A 21,855-nucleotide genomic window follows, 5' to 3' on the forward strand; every position below is an offset into this window, starting at 1 on the left:
AAGTACACTCTATGATGTTTGTGACAAAATCACCTAATGATTCATTTCTGAGGATACAGTATCCCCATCGTTAAGCGATGCATGACAGTATGTGTAACCTGTCCAGGGGAATCTTCACTTCCTTTTCAAGTTACATGGTTTGGACCCAGAACTATTAGTCTTTGAGAGTATATTTCACTCCTTCCTAATTCAAGAACTCCCTGGATGAAGTTCTACTATGACCTTTAACATCCAGTGTTTCTAATCTCTCTCATGGGACAGTTATGGGCCCAATGATGGAAATTTTCATGTCATGGTTATCCCAATGCATTTGATGATGGTGCAATGATCAAAAAAGATGCCAGTGATGACAATTGAACGTCCCTTTGCCTTCCCAGCCTCCTTCATATATTCTCAGGCATAGGATGACAAAGGGAAGTCCACGAGTCACATGAAGAAAGACTGTAGCCATGGGTACACGATCAGGAGGTCCTCTGCTTGCCTCCATCCCCACACTCCTCTCCATCACCCTGTCCTATGGGTACACGATCAGGAGGTCCTCTGCTTGCCTCCATCCCCACACTCCTCTCCATCACCTTGTGTATTTCTTCCTAATGTTGTTTCTCCACCATCTTGCAACTAACCACCATCTTCTTCCCAAAGTTTTGCTTGATGACCCATTCCAACTGAATCAATGCTCAACCTGTATTTGGCACAGAGTTGGTGCTCAGAACAGTTGCTGAATGAAATAATGACCCTCAAACTCTCCAAGGTAACAAAACTTTAGGGGAGCCTTTCTTTTTAATGAGATAATGCTTCCATGTATAGGATGAAAGGAGAAAGTGCTTTGGAATTATGTCAGCCTAGGTTTGCACCCAGCTGTCCCACTAATCGGATTTAAGGCAAGGGCTTAACCTCTTGGAGGTGCCATTTATTCAACTGTATAAAAGGAAGATAATAATCCCTATCTTGAAGGGTTTTTGTGAGTATTAAAAGAGATAGTATATACGAAAATGCCTAGCATAGTACTTGGAACCTAAATAAATGCTTATTCCCTCCTAGTAGTGCTGCCAAGCTGTCCTATATGGTATCTTTAGGATGATAAATAATAGGGAGTAACTAATTTCTGATGTGGTTGAATGTCAGAAGAGATAGAGATAAAACAACAGTCGTAGGGAGTGATATTGTTAGGAAATTATAAAGGAAATGAAGACCTCTGTAGTTAATTTCTTGGAGTTTAAGAAGAAATTCACATTTTCCGTTAATTATACTTACCAACTGAGTCTAATTGGCAACTACCCCAAAATGAATAAAACAAGCGGGAGTCAAGAGAGAAAAACGGCAGGCATCCTGTCAAAAAATAAAATCCTTGAAATTTCTACACCCTATGGTTGCACACACATTTTATTAAAGCAGATGGATTACCCAATTTATATAAATTTATATATGTGATGGCAACTCAAGTCGCACAGTGAAACCTATGTAGAGCATCACCCAGCCCTTCTGCACCAGTTATATCTTGTCTCATCACTCCTTCAACTGGACAGGTCCTTAAAAACCATAGCCCTTTGCTGGAGGAAGTATCATTCTTTATTCTTTTCCAATCTAGATAGCTGCTGTGGTGGGGAAAGGGTCAAATGAGTTACCATCTGTTAAGTGCTTGTACTGATGCTTAGAACTTAGTAAAACCTCAAGAAATCTTAGTTGTTGTTACATTAATTATAATGATAATTATGAATCTTCCAATTCTGTGTTTTCCAGGAGAGGATAGGAATTGAATTCTTTCCTTCCCTGATTTTAATAACATTTTCCTGATTTCTGGAGAAATAAGTGTTCCAGTTTGAAGTGTTTACCTACTTTTGACTTAAAAGAACTATCCATTTAGAGGCTAATCTACCCAGTTTCTTTTCTTTTCTTTTTAAAAGAGGAATTGAACCAAAGCTAACATGTTACTCAACATGCATAATAGTATCTATTGGACTGATTCTTCTTTCTCTCTCTGGTGAAGGTATAGATATAAATTATATCTACATCTATGACGATATCTACATATCTTCCAAAAAAGTCATCAAAACCATTTCAGTATAATTGGCAGGTTTCCTACCAATTTGGTTATTCTTTCCCAAACTGGGAGATAAATTTAATGGTAATATCATATTTCTGGAGTTGCTAAGCAAGCTAGCCTTTGGTCAGATGCCCTCAAAGGACCCCATGAGTTTGAACAGCTCTGCTCTGCCTTCATTTTGTTCCTTCCTTAGAAACAGCATTAAGGGAAGACCTCAAATCCTCAAGTTAGGTCTCTAGACCCTAGCTTCCTAGGATCAAGCTAGACTTCAAGAGCAACTTCACTTGTGGCAAATATTGGGAGGTAGGAGTTCGGCAGCTGGTAGCTGGCTGGTGAGAGGCATGTAGGAACTCACCCACTTTTCATGAAACATCAACATCACTTGGTTATATGTCAGCGCCCATACCCTGGCAAAGTGGCCTTCTCATAAGAATGTACTCACTGGGGGAAACGCAAAGCAATATCCCTTGAAGCACAGACTCTAAGGGTTGGTTCCTCTGGATTCTCAATAGTTTGTAAAAAGGCCAACCAAGAGCAACTACTGTACATTTTCTAGAAAGTTCCTAATTAGTGTGTTTCTGAGTACATAAATTCGGCTTTTAAGCACATACTCCCCAGGCCATTCTACCACTGTGTATGGCAATTAGACTGCTGGCTTAATACTATCAGCAAAGCTTCAAGTAGACAACACCATAAACCCTCCAGGAAATTTAGCATAAGCACTTGTTTATGGAACCAAGCACAACATTGGCTTAGCTATGTCTTTCCTGCAGAGTGAATAGCATGCTGGTATTTTCAGCTTATTTTTCCCAATTATCAAACCCTAATGAACAAAAAATTAAGTAACACTTTAGTGAAGGTCAAGCAGGGTGAGATTAGTGGTAATATGGTTAAAGATGGAAATCTCTGGATAGCAGGTATGTGTTATGTCCCAAATTGTCTCAATATTTTCTTAATTACCCTTCAGGACACAATAGAAAAAAAAATGGTCTTAAGGGGGAAAATTAGGAATAAAAAGTAAAACTAAGGTAGTGACACAAGGCTGGGCAAAGAAGAACAGACTAGGAGTGTAGAGTTCAGGTTCAGATAAAAGCTCTACCAAGGTAATTCACATAATGAATTTAGTCAGAACATGTGACTGTGATTTTTTACAAGTGGGTTTCCTATCTGCAAGATGAAAGCAATGAGCTAAGTGATGCTCATTGTCTGAATTCCTGTAGCACTTTGTGTTACTAAAGGGCACTTAGCATCTACTGCTTTGCCCTATTCACAATAGCAAATACATGGAATCAACCCAGGTGCTCATGAGTGGTGGACTGGATAAAGAAAATGTGATACATATACACCATGGAATACTACGCAGCCATAAAAAAGAATAAAATCATCATGTCCTTTGTAGCAACACAGATATAGTTGAAGTTGGAGTCATTATCTTAAGCAAATTAACATAAAAACGGAAAACCAAATATCACAAGTTCTCACTTATAAGTGGGAGCTAAATCTTGGGTGCACACAAAGACAGAAATAATAGACACTAGGGACTCCAAAAGGAGGCAAGGGCTGAAAATCTTCCTATGGAGCACTGTGTTCATTATCTGGGGTGATGGGATCAATAGAAGACCAAACCTCAGCATCATGCAATATACCCTTGTAACACACTTGTACATGCACCTCCTGAATCTAAAATAAAAATTAGAAAAAAAAAAAACCACTTGCTGCTTTATAACGCAGCTCTTTGCATACAGAGAGGCTCTAAAGCACAGTGGCTGAGGCATGGGCTGAATGCATACTTCTTGAGTCTGCTATTTACTAGTGGTCTGACCTTCTGCCTCTTTGTGCTTCATTTTCTCACTGGTAAATGGGAGTAATAAAGGTATCCCCTTAAGGGTTGTCATAAGGACTAAATCAGTTATTTTTTGTACATTGTTTAGAATAGCACTCAATCAACACTAATTATTATTAACTTATTTGTAAGACTAAGCTCTTCAAGTATACAGCTATACCTTATTTATCTTGCTACCCCTACAGTGCCCTGAGCATTACAGATGCACAAGCAAATACAGTAGAGAAAGGGCTTAATAAAAAGTACTGTCGGCCGGGCGTGGTGGCTCACGCCTGTAATCCCAACATTTTGGGAGGCCGAGACGGGTGGATCACGAGGTCAGGAGATCGAGACCATCCTGGCTAATATGGTGAAACCCCGTCTCTACTAAAAATACAAAAAATTAGCCGGGCGTGGTGGTGTGTGCCTGTGGTCCCAGCTACTCAGGAGGCTGAGGCAGGAGAATGGCATGAACCCGGGAGGCGGAGCTTGCAGTGAGCCGAGATGGCGCCACTGCACTCCAGCCTGGGCGACACAGCGAGACTCCTCTAAAAAAAAAAAAAAAAAAAAAAAAAAGTACTATCAAGAGAAAATATAACAGAGAATAGTCACAATTTATTTTAAATGACAGATATTTTGAGTTCTTATTTTTGCCATATCTTAAAAGGCTGAAGAACTTTGACATGTATTTAGCTTCCACATGAGGTGTCTTAGAAGTACAGTGGGGTGGAGTACAGAGAGAAGTACGTTTTTCATGGTGAGCACACAGACAATATTGATCGTGAAACCAGCAGTGAATAAGCCGCACCATAACGGGTGGTAGGACACTGGGGGAAGGGAGCTGGACTTTGGGGTGCCTAGGAACATGATGAAAGAGCGTGATGGACAATTTTAGCTCTACTAGATTGTTCTCATGATGTGGATGTAAACATACGACATTCTCAGTATCTCCAATATAATAGGATATCTGGTTATAGCTAAGAATTGGGAATACACCTAGGCTTTTAGTCATTTGCCAACCCTAAAGGGGGAAGGTAATTTTGATTCTGATTTCAGCCATTATAAAATGTAAGCATCAAATCTGTTACGTTGGTCTTATCAGTTTTATACACATCCTTTATATGTGATTTGAGAATATTGTTCTCTCCAATGTCCTTAACCAGCCTCTCTTATGTTTCCTGACTTGACTCTTTCCTTTTGTTTTAAAAGGAGTAGAGGATTGCCAGAAGTGAGCAAGAGAAAAGAAGGTATGTCAAACACAGCTGTGGGGGCACTTGACCTATAGGTCAAGAATGATATTCATACCTTTGAGGGAGAAATGCCCAGGCCCTGTGAATAGACTGCTTTCAAAGGTTTTCTTCCCTTCCCTCTCTCCCTTCCTCCTTCCCTTCCTCTTTCCCTTCCCCTCCCTTCCTTTCTTTTCTTTTTTTGTTATAAAAGCAGTATTTTCTCATATGAGCCCAACAGAGCTACTACATTCTTCATAATAATTTCAGAGTATTTCCCCATATGTCAGCATATAATTTGTTCAGTTGCCTACTGATGAATCTTTAGGCTATTTCCATTTTATTACTATAAACAATATTGTAGTAAATATATGTAAAATGAATTCCTAGAAGTAAAATTATGGGGCTAAAGGGTACATACATTTCATATTTAATAGGGGTAGCCAAATTGTCTTCCAAATAAGATTGCTCTATTTATGCACTCACAATAAATGTGTGAGTACATATTTCTCTATATACATAATGACACTCAATATTTTTAATCTTTGGCTTTTCCCAATTTGATAGGTTAAAAATAGTTTTAATTTTCATTTATTCAATTATGAATGAGGTTGAGCACTTGTATTTTCTTTCCTATGATCTTCCTGTGGATAGATTTTGCCCACTCTCCTATAAGGATTTTAATATTTTTATTTTTGATTTGTAGATATTCTCGGCATATTATGGAAATTAGCTCTTTATCATTGTTGTGAATATTTTCTTTGCATTGCCACTTGTCTTTTGCATTTGTTCACTGTATTTTCCAATAGGGTTTCTTTTTAACATTTAGTTTATTTTTCTACTGAAACTTAGCTTGTGTGAATGAAAAAGTTACAATAGCTATATGAGTTTGATATTATGAAATGGTGGAGGAAAGAGATGTTAAGCCAGAAACTGAGCCAAGAAATTGTTTTATCATCATGTTTATACTATTACTCTGTATACTATGTTATACTAGTACTATTATAATCTTATATACATGTTATACTGTTACCTTAATATGTTTATACTATTACTCTGTATACTATGTTATACTAGTACTATTATAATCTTATATACATGTTATACTGTTACCTTAATATGTTTATACTATTACATGATGTTTTGATATAGGTGTGTGTATGTATACATATATACGTATATATGTATACATACACAATACATATATATGTATATATGTATACATACACATACGTATATGTATATATACGTATATATGTATGTATATATACACACACATACGTATATGTATATATACGTATATATGTATGTATATATACACACACACGTTTTACTTGTTAATTAAAAATAAAAATAAACAAAAACTAAAAAGCAGACTAAATTATTTTATCTTATCATGCTAAAGAAAAGAAGTTGCTTTTTTTCTCTTTGCTGCTTGCAATGCTAAGTTCTAGTACTATAATATATTGAAAAGTTTATCTTTTATCTCCACTACAATGTAAGCTCCATATTGATAGGAGATCTCTCTCTCTCTCATTTTCTCTCTTGTTCTCTTGCTCTCCCTCAATGTTGTGTCCCTAGTATTTTAAAAAGTGCGTGTCACAAATACGGATTTAATAAATATTAAACACACACACACAAAAGAAATTGTTTTACAAGAGTACAGCGAGAGAAAAGGCAAGGTTTATTTTCAAAGTGCTTGCTTGTGGTTTCACTAAATCTAAGACAACAGACACTCCTAGGCTTTGTTCACTTAACAAGATGGAAAGGAAATCTCAGCTGTCTATAGAGCTACCATTTAGGTTTCATTGAATAATGCAAGCTAAAATTATAAAAACAAAAACTAACTAGAGTTGGATTCTGTGTATCTTGATCTCTAAAACAAAGTGACCCAGTTCACTATTTATTAAGAGAACTCTAGCTAGTAATTATCTTTTTATAATTGTTGTCAGCAAACACATTCAATTATATATTTACTGGCCTTCTGAAGGTTTCAAGAGCCCTTCAGGACTGTCTGTATCTTGCCAAATCATTAGTTATCACTTAGGTGTTACTAAAGTATAAGAATTTCAAGTTAGATAATTGGTATAAGAATCCTTTAAATCCCTCACAAACTCATCTGCTCATCAGAGTCTCCTAAAATGTTTCAACAGAGTCAGACGATGGCTGCTTTTATTCCCTAAGACAAGTCTCTTGTTCTTTTCCCCCAAGAGGGCCAAGACCCAGTTACAACCTTTTTATTTCCAGGATGGATTTGAGAGGCTGGCCAACCTCCATTTTACTGCCTGCTGCCAAGATTACTGGCATGTGTAGATGACATTGGAATTATCTTCCAGGGTTTATCTTACAAGCATTAACATCAAGAGTACAGTGTCATAGAAACACTTCTATTTATTTTTAATATTTTGGAACTTAAAATGTTACCAAATGATGTGTAACAAAATATGTGGTGAAGGATCCATTAGGGAATGCAGATGCATTATGCATGGTGCTGCATATGCGATTGTTATTTTGAGGCTAGGGGGATCTGTTTAGGTTTGTTAACTTAAAAAGTTAACTAAACCAGGATGGTCTAAAATAATCTATATTTTTTCAGGCAGTTTGTCTCAATCTGATTTCCAGAGCTAGTGCAAGACTTATCACTAAAAAGCTCACAGGTAAAGAGCAAAAGGGCAAGCTATGACTTGCAGCTGCAGGAGCTATTTTTGAGTGAGGTTCTTCAATGAGCACATTAGAATACACAGACATATCTTATTTATGAGTGGCGGATACATCTTATCTCATGTGCCAACTCCAGCCAACTCTTAATGACCATCTGTCTCTCAATATCTAGCCTTCCTTTCCTTCATAGTGATAGGATTTTAGCTGGCTATGTGTTTGTCCAGGATGAAGACTACGTATTTCCAATCGCCTTTTAGTAAGGTGTTAGCATGTGACAAAATACTGACACACAAGATGTGAGCTAAAATGGTGTGTGTGACTTCCTCACTGTGCCTTTGAAAGGAAGGGTAGGCCTTCGCCTTGCTCTTTTTTCCCGATTGCTTCTGGCCAGAATGTAGATGTGACGGTAGGCTCCCGTGGACCATGCAAACAAGGAGTGCCAGAGCAAAGGAGATGAAATGAGTCCTCACAGGAGTGAGGCACCCACATCAGAGCTGAACTCATTTTCAGAGTAACATATGAATAGGAAAAACTGTCTCATTGAAGCATCTATTATTTTGAGTCATTGTTACTGAGGCAGAACCTGTGTCCTAACTAAGGCTATATGGTTATGAACTGTATCGAGACCCAGTGGGGAAAGTGTCATGCTAGGTTGGCAGTGTTGGGTAAGAGACCTGAAGATCTCCTGCCAATCTAATCTCTTACTATGTGAATACACAAGTTACTCCAAAATGGAAAGCTCCCCAGAAGAAATTCTCATTAGAAACTCATACATCATACCTCCCTTTTGTCATCTTCCTGTCTCCCCGTGCTACTGCAGACCACCCAGTCTTGGTCTCTGTTTATTTACTATAAATGCAAAGAAACGAGACTTATTTAACCATCATAATAAGAATAAAAATAAATATGTCATATTTATTATATATTGTTTATTCATATATATAAAATCTTTAAAAAGAGCTTCCCAGGAAACTACGTGTTTATTTCAATCATGTTGCCATTACTAAAATATTTTTGGTATCTTTTTGGAACTGTTATATCTCTTATAATAAAGCGAATGGGTCAAGTCACTTAAACTCTTTTTAGAACATTTGTTGTGCACAACATTAACGTCAGTGTTGGCGTCAGAGATATTGGTAAATTTATTGAGGACGTCAGCGGTGCTCATTAGATAACCTCTGTCAGATTCCCACGACAAATTGGCTTCAAAATTTAACAAAAGAAAACTACTAATACATATAGGGTTTTTACTATATAGTCCAGGGAAATGAAAGACATATACCAGAAATGGAATGTGAATTTTTGAAAAGCATGATTCATGAATGTATTCATTCACTCAAGATTTATATTAGTCCTCTGGCCTATTTCCAAAATAATTCTCAGTAACTTATAGATTAAATGTTAGAGTTCTCTTTGCATTCAATTTAGTTACTCTTTATTCTGCTAAAACCTTGATTTATTAAATGGTATCTTGGGCAATGCCCTCAAGTTAAAAGGCTGTCCAGGGACCCACAGGTAAAGCACCCACATTTCTGGGCCCTTGCCTCTCCCCCAGGTCAGCTAATAACTGTGGATTGTAGGATTTCTCTGAGCGTCAAGGACTCTGACAGGAAGGTGCCCAGCTTTGAGCACAATTCTGGAGTTCCTTAGCCTGAAACATATAAAGCAGTGATGCTAAAAGTGGGTGCTGCCAAATTGGAAATTCTGATCTGATTTGCTTCATGAGTTAGTTCTGCCTGTTAAGCAAGTCGGTGTGTCTCTTCCCATGAAAAACAGCCTCCTACAGCTATTACGGAAGAAGGTCAATTCAAGTATATTTAGTTTTCATATATGCCGAGAGCTCTAATACAGACAATGACTTTTGTCCTCATCTGGGAGATAACAGGTTTAAGATCCAGTGTAAGTGAAATTAGATATGGGAAAGAACTTCCCAATAGCAAGTGACGTTAGGATTTGAAGGAGGTACCAGGGCTGATGTCCAGCTTGCTGTGGATTTAGGACGCCAGAGGCTTCACAGGATTTGTTAAATATGTATTTTGAATCTCACTGCCATTCACTAATAACGTTTCCTCTACATATGTCTTTATACTTGTATAGGCTACTTTATAGAAGGGTGTGGTCCTGCCAAGTGAGGAGAGGGTTATAGGAAAGATTTAGAAAAAAGAAAACTCAGGGTAACATGCTCTGAGTAGTGTTTCCTAAGAGATGCTGTTGGTGTCTGGGCCAGGCAATTCTTCATGTGAGACTGTCCTGCATATTGTAGGATGTTAACATTCCTGGCCCCTCTCCCATGCCATTAATAAGCACCAGAAATTGTGACAACCCCAAATCCCATCTCTCACATTTTAAAATGTCTCCTAGAGGCGGCACATAATCAGAGATAAATGGATGTGTTGGTTTAGGAACTTTATAATAAAACATATTTTTGCAGATATTTCTAAATACCAATATCCTCAAATACCAAATTTGATTACATTTTATGAATCCTTTCTGCTCCTTGTTTACTTAGAAATGCTAAGCCCATTTTGATCTGCTGCTTTAGAGAAAGGTACTCTAGGTGGCTTCATCAGATGAGGCCACGCTCAAACGTCAGATATTACTCTACGGTAAAGAAAAAAACGGAGCTTCAAATTCTCCCCCAAGCAAACTCTGAAAGTAGCAAAAGCACTGGTTATGGAAATCTAAGCCTACCCAGACACTCTATCAATTAATATTGCAAAATAGGTATATCTATAAGGTCTGCCACGGGGAAATAATCCCTTAGACTAGATTACATATGACATAGATTTCACTTTCAAGTAGGGAGATAACAAAGTCAGAAAATTCTAGCCTCGTAATGAAATTTCCTATACCCAAGGTTGATGTTCACAATCTAATTAGATGTGCAATCCAAATAAAGTGTCCATTTAGCCTAACCTAAAATATAATTCAAAGACAAAGGAATAACACCCCAATCAAATGGAGCCTGAAAAGAACTAGATTTCTGTCCTCTTCTAATCTTTTTGAATAAAATGGTAAATTACAAGAAAAAAAATCTGATGTTGACTCAAATCTAATATTTCAAGATATAGTCTGGGTCAATTCATATTCAGCTCAAGTTCCTACACCTGCAACAAGTAGAGTACTCAACAATCCTACTGCCATTTATGAGTACTCGAAGATACTGATACAGCTTGGATTTTTAAAGAAAGCTGAAATTTTCTCTATTATTCTCTGTTTACTGAGACAGGAGGGACAACTACAGTTTAGAATATATTTCTTATTGCTGCAGTGACTATTAAATTACTCTGTAATAAATAATAGAGGCATAGTGATAAGTAGCAGAATCTAATTTTGAGCCTCCACTTTTCCCTTTGAACCTTTCTGTAACTAAAGAGAGTATAAGACTTCTCTTTAACAAGCAGAGCCAGGTTATGATTTGTTATAAGACATTTGTTTGTTTGTTTGTTTTTTGTTTTTGAGACAGAGTCTCACTCTTGTTGCCCAGGCTGGAGTGCAATGGCGAATTCCTGACCTCAGGTGATCCGCCCACCTTGGCCTCCCAAAGTGCTAGGATTACAGGTGTGAGCCACTGCGCCGAGCCTGTTATAAGATATTCGGATGAACACCTTGGGCTCTGCTGGGCTTTGAGGGAGAGGGTTCAAGTCTCCGGTTGGAACCTATGGCAGTGAGGCTGTGTAGACATGGCACATGGCACTGAACCACCAAGAAGGCAGGAGAGGAATCGATGTTTTTGAACTGCCACATAACAGAATGATATGTTGATTCCTTTCATCACAACTCACTGTGAGGAATTGTTATCCCTAGTTTACAGATGGAGAAATAAAGCCAAATACAATAACTTGTCCAAGGTCACAGAGCCCTGACGATCTCAACTCCCAGGCTACCTGCCACTGTTACTTTATGCCACTAGCAACAGGCAGAGACTTCCCCTTCTCCCAAAAGTTATACTCTTTCCTTTAAACCCTTAAAAGAAAGTCACAATTGCTGAAGATTTTTCTAATCTTGAATTCTAAGAATTGCAATGTAATATTCATTTTAAATAGTTTTTGGCTAGCTGAAAGTTGAATTTGCAACTAGAAAAGATGATTGTTAAATCTTTAAGATAAATTTCAGCACGCAATAGTGTATTTCTTAATTTTTATTTTTTGAAAGAATTGTTAAAAAATTCTTAGACCAATATTTGCCATGATGCTGCTACTGAGTTAAGGAAATATTTTAAGATTTAGCCTGTATGTGGTCAACATTGGCTTAAAAATGCTTTTGTACTGAAATATTTATAAAAGAAATGATACGCTGCCTGGATTTTGTTCAAAATTATTCAGAGGAGGAAGTAGGTGGGTGTATGGATAGAGAAAACAAGATTGGCCAAGGGCTGATAAATGTAGAGGCTGGATGATAGCTATAGGGTTGTTATAATAATATTCCTTAATAATAACAATTTTATAAGAATTTTAAATTCTTATCAGGATACATAGATACTACTTTCTGGAGTAGTCCCTTGGTATCCACTCTTTAAGCTAACACATATTTATTGGGCAGCTACTATGTTTCCAGCAATATATTAAGTTGGTACAACTTATGTAAATATCTCAACAGTAAAATAAATATTAAAGATTATTTATGAACCTGTTTATTTAAACACTTTAAAGGTGTGGGTCACTTTTGATAATTTACTTAACCATCTCTCTGTACATCAATCTACTCTTGATTAACGACTTTATATTCTTTTAAATGTCAGGCATAACATTTTTTTCATTCATAGACACTAATGGTACTTCAGGGATACAGATATATAGAGAATAAATCAGTTTCTTTTTCTTGCCTCTCATCTCTGTTTCCTACTTGCCAGGTAAAATCCCAGATTGATGACTATTCTACCACTGTAACTGAACATGGCTGGAAAAAAACCATACAACTCTGATGATTCATGCTGCTTTAAATTTACAACCGCAAATACCAACTGTGCTGCATGAGAATTCTACATTTTCCTAGTCTGCTCATTCTCCCAGTCTCTAAACTGACTGTAGTTGTTTTCTGTCTCTAATCTTCAACACCTTCTTCTCTTACACACTCCTAGCCAATAACCTCCTGTATTATTTTATGTAGTTATAGAAGCTATGTTTAGAGAATCACCTTATCTTTCCACCAGAAAGTGTACCATCCTACCCACATCTGTGCCCATAATACTCTGCCTTTCCTCCTGTTCTTTCTTTGTGCACGTTCTTTATTTCTGCGTGGAATCTCACCCCTTCTCAAAAACTTTGTACAAATTCCCTAGAGACTAGTCCTCCGCCCCTTTCTTTTCTGGAAACACTTACTCCTTAGGGGCTTTCATGTCATCCCATTGTTTCAAGGATACATTGGTGTCTCAAAGGATGACCATGCATCACCCTTGAAGTGTCTGTTCCTTACCCTGAATGCTCAATTCAATAGCAAGCCCTCTTGAGCTCTATTTTCAAAATGTATCTTAGGACAAAGATTTTATAATGCCATTTATATGAAGTACCTAAAATAGACAAATGCATAAAGATAGAAAGTAGAAGAGTGGCTACTAGGAGTTGTGGGGAAGGGGTAATGAGTAATGGGGACTTAGTGTTTAATGAGTACAGAGTTACAGTTTGGAATGGTGAAAACGTTCTGCAGACGAATGGTGGTGATCGTTGCACAAAAACGATGTGAATGTATTTAATGAAACTGAATTGCACACTTAAAAATCGTTAAAATGGTAAATTCTAGGTTATACATATTTATTTTACCACAATTTCAAAAACAAAGCTTTGTCTTCTGTGTGTGTGTGTGTCTGTGTGTATGTGTGTTCCCCAAAGTAAGTCCCCTGGTATCTGGGTCTGTGCCTCTCTCCTACTTTGTACCCCAGACTTCTCCCTGACTGCGTCCTTGCTTGTCAATGTGCCCATGTGTCACTACCTGCCTTGATAATCTAGCAAGGGACCGGTGTTTTCATGCATGGGATGTGATGTGTCCCTGACAATCTACCCAAAAACTGGCATCTGATGGCGGCTTCTCCAGCATCTCTGGCATCCTGACCATCTGCCATGGCCTGCTCTTCAGCTCTGCACTGCTAGGCTCTTCTCCTCATGGAGGCTAGGCTGCTGTCCATGAGCCTCCCTGGGCTTCCCCTGCAGGGCTCCTGTGCACCCCATGCAGACACACACACACACACACACACACACACACACACACACACAGACACACACACACACAAAATCCAACCACTTTCTACTGCCTCCACTGCTGCCATCCTTTTTCAAACCAGTTACCTCTCACCTGCCTTATTGCAATAGCCTCCTGAAGGCATTTCCTTGTTTTTCATCTTGCTCTCTATCTCAATCTAATCTGTACGTACAACAGCAGAGCGATGTTTTAAATACTAAGAGAGATCCTGTAATGTCCCAGATCCAATCTTGGTTAGAATAAGCTCCAACTCTTTACCAAGCTTTCCTTGCTCCTCACTGAACACCTGGTGGCTTAGTTCCTGCTTTCACTCTCCAGAGAACGCTCTTTCACAGCCGGCCGCTCACTTCATTCAGGTTGTTGTAGAAATGATAGCTCCTCAGAGAGGCCATTCCTGATCACCTAATGGAAACCATCCGCTCAATACACACATGTGCACGCACACAAGTGCACAGACAGATGCCTTACTCTGCTTTATTTTTCTCGAAAGCACTTTTTAAAAACTATCGGGCACCACACAGTTAGTCGTTTTCTTACTTAGGACTCTGGTTGCCCCCTTGACGTAAGCTCAATGAATTGTTCATTGCTGCTTTTCTAGACCTTAACCATGACTGCTACTTAATAGGAACTCGGTAAGTATTTATTTACTAAAGGAATGACTGAAATTGTTCCTTGCATATTAAATTTGAAGTTTAAAAAACGGCAGATAGAAGAGCATTGCGAGGCAGGTAACTGCTCATGTCTGAAAGGTTTCTCTTTTATAAACAAAGCCCATCGCTAACTGATGATGATGCTACAGTATGCAGGTCACCCCTAAGTGATGAGGGGGTATGGCACTTTAGCAAGGAGATGCTGAGGGGTGTTCAGACCTCCCTGGGGCCATCCTGAGTGTAAGAGGTGGTAGACACTGTTACTGTGGTATAGAGTTTCATTTTCAGGAAACTGAATTCCACATTTGTAAATCAGATTTCCTGAACTTCTGAAGCAGGAAATGAAAAAGTAAATGGAATTGTTAGGATAAACTTACAGAATAAAATTTTATTTATTTTTATTTATTTATTATTTTTTTGAAATGGAGTCTCACTCTGTCACCCAGGCGGGAGTGCAATGGCACGATCTCGGCTCACTGCAACCTCCGCCTCCAGGGTTCAAACGATTCTCCTGCCTCAGCCTCCTGAGTAGCTGGGATTACAGGTGCCCGCCACCATGCCCAGCTAATTTTTGTATTTTTAGTAGAGATGGGTTTCACCATGTTGGCCAGGCTGGTCTCGAACTCCTGACATCGTGATCCACCTGTCTTGGCCTCCCAAACTGCTGGGATTACAGGTGTGAGCCACTGTGCCCAGCCATAAAATTTTATTTTTAAAAAGAAGAACCACAAAATGTCCATGTTAGAAAGTAGATTTGCTATTCTAAATTGCTGACTGAGGATTGCATTAAAGGTTTGTATTCTTCTACTGCTTTTCATGTTAAGACCTGGTCTACTGTTGCCTGTCTTTGTGTCTTTGTCAGTGCTGTTCTGGAGGGCCTTTGTGTTTTCAGTGAGCATTTTTTGCTGTTAACTGAATGGAGACCTCAAAGGTCCTGCTTTATCTATTTCAAAGAGCCTGGATCACTCCCTACCCTCTAAGGAGCTTGCCGCTCCGCCCGACTTTGGGGGCTGAGTACAGTAATGAGGGAAGTTGACCTAATGACTTATGAGTCACTCACTTGTAGGGCGACCCATTATCTCAGTTTGTCCAGACTGAGGGGGCCCAGGGATTTGGGACTTTCACTGCTAAACCTAACAAAGTCCCAGGCAAACCGAGAGAAGTTGGTCACCCTACCGTTATTAAGTTCAGGGATAGAACTGCTATAGGAGCCAACTCTTGACATTCACTACAGCTCATGCACAAATTCCTTACCTTGGGCCTTTTCACTTCCTGTGACTTCAGAATTTCTCTTGGGCTTTTATAACTTTCCTCTTACCATTTAATTATTAATATATTCACTGGAAGAGGAGACTGTGGGCCTCTGTGAAGCCACAAATATAAGTGGTGAATATCTGTGAAGCCACAAATATAAACAGTCCCAAAAGTAAGTCCCGTGGTACCCGGATCTGTGCCTCTCCCCTCCTTTGTACTCTGGACTCCTGACGGGTCCCTGCTTGTCAATGTGCCCATGTGCCACTACCTGCCTTGATAATCTAGCAAAGGTCTGGTGTTTCCAGAAATGGAATGTGATGTGTCCCTGATGATCTACCCAAAGACTAGTATTATCTAGTGGTGACTCCTCCAGCATTCCTGACACGCTGACCATCTACTGTGGCCTGCTCTTCAGCTCCATGCTGCTGGCTTCTGCTCCTCAGGGGGGCCAGGCCACTGTCCATGAGCCTCCCTGGGCCTCCCCTGCAGTGCCAACCATACACGCAGCAGCTCTGCCATTTCTGAAGAAAGGCACCTCTCCAGGCACGTACATTGCAAAAGGGCACTCCCTCTGGGATGATCAATCAGAAAAAGGCACCCCCTTCCTCGAGGCATTCTGGAAGGCACCAAGGCTTGACTAAAACCTAGGCTCTGGCTGGGTTTTAACTCCAGCTCCCATCCCCTTTGCTGGGTGCATAACTTACACAAATACATACCTAGGCCTGCTACCCACACTACTGGCTAACCAGCCCAGCTGCCACCAGGGCCTGCCACAATGACATGCTTTGCCTGTCTGGACCGATTTTGTCTTATTACCAAGTACGGAACTTGACCGTGAATTTATTCCTTGTTTCCTTGCTCTCATCCTCTTCAGCTTCCAGCTCAGTCCTATTTAAGCTCTCATTCTTAACCTGATGGCGTACAAAGAGTCATGCTGTCACTTATAAAAACCTAAATAGATATCACTGATTACATAACATTTGCCCATTCTATCAAGTACTGTAATGGAACTCAATTTTAGTATTTACAGCAAAACCTACCACCCACTGATCACAGTGCTTTGTTACATTTGATCTCTGCTGGTCTCCGTATATTTTCCAGTCTTTTCTACTCTTTTTGTTTCCAGAAGATATTCACCTTGGGATAATAACACTTGTGTTTCTTCTTTCCAAAGACAGTTGGGGAAGGAAATTTCCTAATATAATTTTTATTTCAGACCTAGGTCAAAATTTATTATTTCAGGTTTCACTGTGAAAAATATGAAACCACAAAACATGACACTTAAATGGTAGCAGTCCCTAAAAGGTGGGATCAGAAAAGAGAGTGTAGGAAGGAGAAGTTGTGGTCTGATGAAGCTAACATCCCAGTTTTTGGAAGAAGGTGGCTACAGCAATGAAGACCCATTTGGGGCAGGTGCAGAGAAAAATCTAGAGAAGAGAAAAGTGATTTGGACAAGTTGAATCACAGTACACAGAACCTCTGAAAACTCATCTAGTCAAAGGGAATCTTTTGTTCCTTGGAATTGTAGGCTTTGGAATTTCAATCAATTAGATCAAAGTTTCCCTGATGGGACATCTAATTACCACAAAGTTTGAGCTTGCCATGCAGCCTCACCTATTACTTTATAAAAACAAATTGAATTTTATTTTGTGAGGTGGGACAGTAGATTGCTTTCATACCTAAATCGCATTTAAATGCAAGCCACTTAGTGATCTGGGGAGCATTACTGTTTTGATGATGCTACCTTTCACGGTTAAAACAAATGTTTACACAATAAATACAGCAAATAGAGATTCTTATGCACTTAAGAGATAATATTAGTGTAACGATGTACTATGTGGTTCACATATATATCTAGAGACAATGAATACATACTTAAAATTGAGACAATTAAAATTTCATGGAGATAGTTTCACCTGATGCTTTAGCTTAGAGAGTGAATGTTCAATTTCTTTGAAATGACTTTGCATAGCCAGATCGGTGCTAAGATCAAAATCTGATTCTTCTGCTTTTCTGTTTAGCCACCAAAAAAAGCTTAATAAATAGAAGCATTTTCTCTAGGGTGCCTTTTCTCCTTAGAGTACCATGCAGATGATGAAGGAAAAGTTGGAAGAGAAAGCTTATCTGCATACATATACCCCAGATGGAGTTGACTTTTTCACACATGATACGTAAGCTGGAGTCACTAATTGTGTAATCACTGCTTACGCCTCCAATTGTTCTCCTCTGGATGACTTCCTCTCATTCTAAGCTCTGGCTCAGTAGAAATCATGGTTCGTGTTTAAAACTAACTTAAGTTTTTATTACATTGCTGCATGGTGTACTTAAAGTTATTCACTTTCAGCACACTTCGTATGAGGCATGCCAGTGGGAACAACCACTACTTACTTGTGTTTATCTTCTGGAGTGAAATATGCTTTTCCAGTTGTCTCCGAAGTTTCACCTCTGCTCCGTATTTTCCAGTGGTCCCGTTGTCCGCCAGAATGAAGTGGGAATGCATGCTGTTGAGAACAGTGAGCTTGCTCATGGGATTGGACATGGTCTGATATGGCCGGACAACCTGCAGGGTATCAAATGGAAGAGGCAGACATCAGAAAAAAAGAACACAAGACATGAAAAGGAGAATCAGACAGAGGAAAGAGAGAAAGAAAGAACATCAGTTCTGTGGTACAGTGCAAGTACAGTCTACATCTTCTTCTTAGTATTGCTTTGGATAGAGGCAAGATTTATGGCAAAAGTTATTCAAGGCAAGACTGTGCTTAAATGAGTATTTATTTACTTGCTGAAATGAGGCAGAAAATAGAGATGTGCTCTCACTGTACTAAAAAGCTGGCATGCTAGTTTGTTGTTTCATTTTGAAGTCAACCTTCTATTTGCTAATGAGCCCAAAATAATGTTACCATCTTGTTAGTTTGTTTCTTTCCTTTCTTTATCATGTCCACACATTAATAGGCACAGCAGAACAATTATAATTCTGGAGACGGTGGCGGGGAGCTAGGAGAAATGTGATCCTTTCTGTCAATCCCATTCAGTAATTTGAAGGTCTCTTATTTAAAAACAGCATTGTTCTTACTAGATACCTTATTTAGGCGGAAATCTTGAATAGAAAATAATTGTCTCATGAGACAGATATGAATCAGGCCCAAAATGTTCAACTCTGTCTCATTCTACCTTTTTTGTTGTTATTTTAATTTCATGGTGAATTACACTACTTAAAATAGAGCAATTTCAGTGCGGCCTTTTAGATTTTTTTTTTTTTTTTTTGTATAAAAAGAACAGCAATACCTATTGTGAGCTAGTTGCTCTATACATATTATCTATATCCCTTGCGATGATCCTGCAAAGTAGATGCTCTTGTGTTCATTTTGTAGGTGAAGAAACCAAGAAATGGAGAGGTAAAGTAATTTTTCTGAGAGTCTACCACACACACAATCAGAATTCATACCCAGGTCTGCCTGATTCCAAAAATCTATGCTTATGTTCCTTTCTCACACTGCTTAGACCCAGTGGAAACATAAGATGATGGGTTGGAAATCTACTCCTAAAATATTTAGGTAAGAACTTCACTCAAGATTATAGAAAGAGAATATTCAACAGGCTAATTGTTACACGGTCTCAGTACAGCTATCACTGTACTGAATCATCAAAATTCACAGGAAAGAAAGAAATGCTACTGAATTTTTATTTTTGTGCCTTTGTGCAGTGTGTACATTAATTATAGAGTCGAGATGCTCTTGTTCTTTTTCAGTATGTAATAACTCACTATAAAAAGCTGTAGTAAGATTGAGTAGTTTGTTAAAGGAATTACAAAGTGATTTATAAGGGCAGTCCTCAATAGTGAAGAACTCATGTAAGTCATTTTTTTAGACCTTGAAACTGATTCAAAATCCCACATTTCTATGTGCCTGACAAATAAAATGTACTTAATAAATAGTGAATGAATGAATGAATGAATAGGCCAACGAGACAGACATGCTTTTGTCCAACACTGAAAAAAAAATCCTTTCTTTTCTGAATTGTTTAAGGATTGATCTAATTTAAATGTAAAATGTGTATATAATTCTGAGCTTCTGAAAAAGCCTAGTCCTATTAATATATAGGACTTTTTTGTTAATGTAGCATTAATTTAATGTAGTATTGCTATAATGTTAATTTATCAATGTAGCATTAATGTAGAATTTGTTAATGCAGCATTGATTTAAGGTTAATTCACAGCTTCATTTTAGTTGGCTCTTATTGATAAAAGAAGTCTATAACTTTTTGATTACTGTCTCTCGTAATTGCATGGAGCAGTAGTCAATGACTCCTTTGTCTAGATGATTGCATAAGAGTCCCCCGAAACACAGAGACAGTGGTTTGCCAACCCCATCCTGAGCTCCTTATCACTGGAAGAGTAGGTTGCTTGTGGTTAAAATTTCCATTTTGTTGCTTCTTGTTTTTGATCATAAAACATTCATTGTACAGCAGAGTGCAAGTTAATAAATATTAATGCTTTATTGAAAGAGGCTCAGCAGAAAGACTCTCCTGTTCTTAAAGTGCCTCTGCATTGTGCTTATAGACAAAAGAACATGCTTTAGCTACTGTTCTGTCTTCTCTAGTAGCAGTTCCTGTAAGACTCCTTGAGAAGGAGGGGTAAGACCCAAGCAGTCTGTGAGAGGCAGGGGACAGTGGGTTTTCTAGAGGTTAAATTGTGTGTAAGAGTGAACACCAGGCATTTGTGCTGGCTGAGACATAAGCCCATGTTTTTTAATTCCTATGAACCTACTTAAAGACTATCAATAAAAACAAAATTTTCAAATGAATGAAGGAATGAAAATAATTCTCAGCCAAGCTGATATATTCACCATAAGCTAAGAATAAAAGAAGAAAATTAAATCATCTAACTATGTTCTATATACAGTATCTGTATTCTAAGGACATGGGTGCTCCGGTCTTCTGACTTTTGACTTTCTTTTCTCGTGGAACACAGCTCAGCGGCTCTTTGGGAACACTGCACATCTGAACTGGTCCCGGCAAAAGGGTCAAATTTACAGTTTCACTCATGAATTTCCATTTCTTCATCTTACTGATCCCCATTTCTTTTGATCTTATGTGGAAGCAAGTCAAATGTGGTCATATTTTGGCAGAGAGTTTGTCTGCTGAATAATAAGGGATAAAAATTGAAAAATAAGTAAAGTGTCCTAATTTAGTTTTCAGTCATTATTGGAGAAAGATGTGCCGATTCCTGGAATAATTCTGAACATACAAATCGTGGAAATTTGTTTGAATCTGTGTTGCTAATGACTGTGTGAATCTGAGTCTCGCTTTTTTAATCTGTAGAAGGGAAATATAAAACCACTTACCTCTTGGGGATTAGGTGAGATTATACGTGCAAAGTACGCAGCACTATGCCAAGCTTGTAGCAGGCATTCTATAAATGTTAATTCCTTCTCCGCCTCTGCTCTATTTTACCAACTATAAGCTGATTTTCCAATTGTAAACAAGTGATCAAAATGAAATGATATGAGACAAATCAGTGACTTCTGTTTTGCCTGAGCTAGAAATCAATGTAAGTAAAGAAAAAAAAAATCAGCAGTCTGTTGGCAAAATATGCAAAGTGCTTTTTCTTTGCCATATCCTCCCAGGCATCTAAGAGGGTGATGGTCTGAAACTATTTGATGCTTAACTGAAAAGTTAGAAATAACCTCCCAAATACCTCAAAGGAATACAGTTTGGTCTAACGTGCCTACAAAATCCGTTTAATATTCTTCATAGCAAACATACCAGCAATCTATTTTTGTGTGAGTTATAATTTACATATCTAAAAAGATTTGCTAACCTTCCTGTTACACTTTCCAAATTAAAAAAATATCTTTTAATAACATGAATACAAATGAATTTTTTCCTCTGAAAAAATTTTGGAAGTAATGCAGCCATTTTCATTGTTAAGAGATTGTAAAAGACAACTTTTTTTTTTTTTTTTGGAATTGTGGGTGTGTGGTAAGAACTATTGTGATGTGTTCA

The 21,855-nt window shown here is 38.3% G+C and overlaps 1 protein-coding gene across 26 annotated transcripts in view; it reads right to left on the reverse strand.

Moving 5' to 3' along the window:
- TRPM3 (transient receptor potential cation channel subfamily M member 3) overlaps nucleotides 1-21,855 on the reverse strand; it is a 904,668-nt gene that overhangs the window by 258,446 nt on the left and 624,367 nt on the right. For 19 of the 26 annotated variants that reach the window (XM_025359898.1, XM_025359896.1, XM_025359895.1 and 16 more), the window contains exon 6: nucleotides 18,241-18,412. In XM_025359898.1, coding sequence (XP_025215683.1) covers nucleotides 18,241-18,412 — 172 coding nt within the window. Of the gene's footprint in view, nucleotides 1-1,254; nucleotides 1,330-18,240; nucleotides 18,413-21,855 lie in introns of all 26 variants that reach the window. The other 7 variants (XM_025359893.1, XM_025359892.1, XM_025359881.1 and 4 more) reach the window with 1 other exon arrangement.

This window comes from Theropithecus gelada, chromosome 15, assembly GCF_003255815.1.
Source record: "Theropithecus gelada isolate Dixy chromosome 15, Tgel_1.0, whole genome shotgun sequence".
Classification (NCBI taxonomy): domain Eukaryota; kingdom Metazoa; phylum Chordata; class Mammalia; order Primates; family Cercopithecidae; genus Theropithecus; species Theropithecus gelada.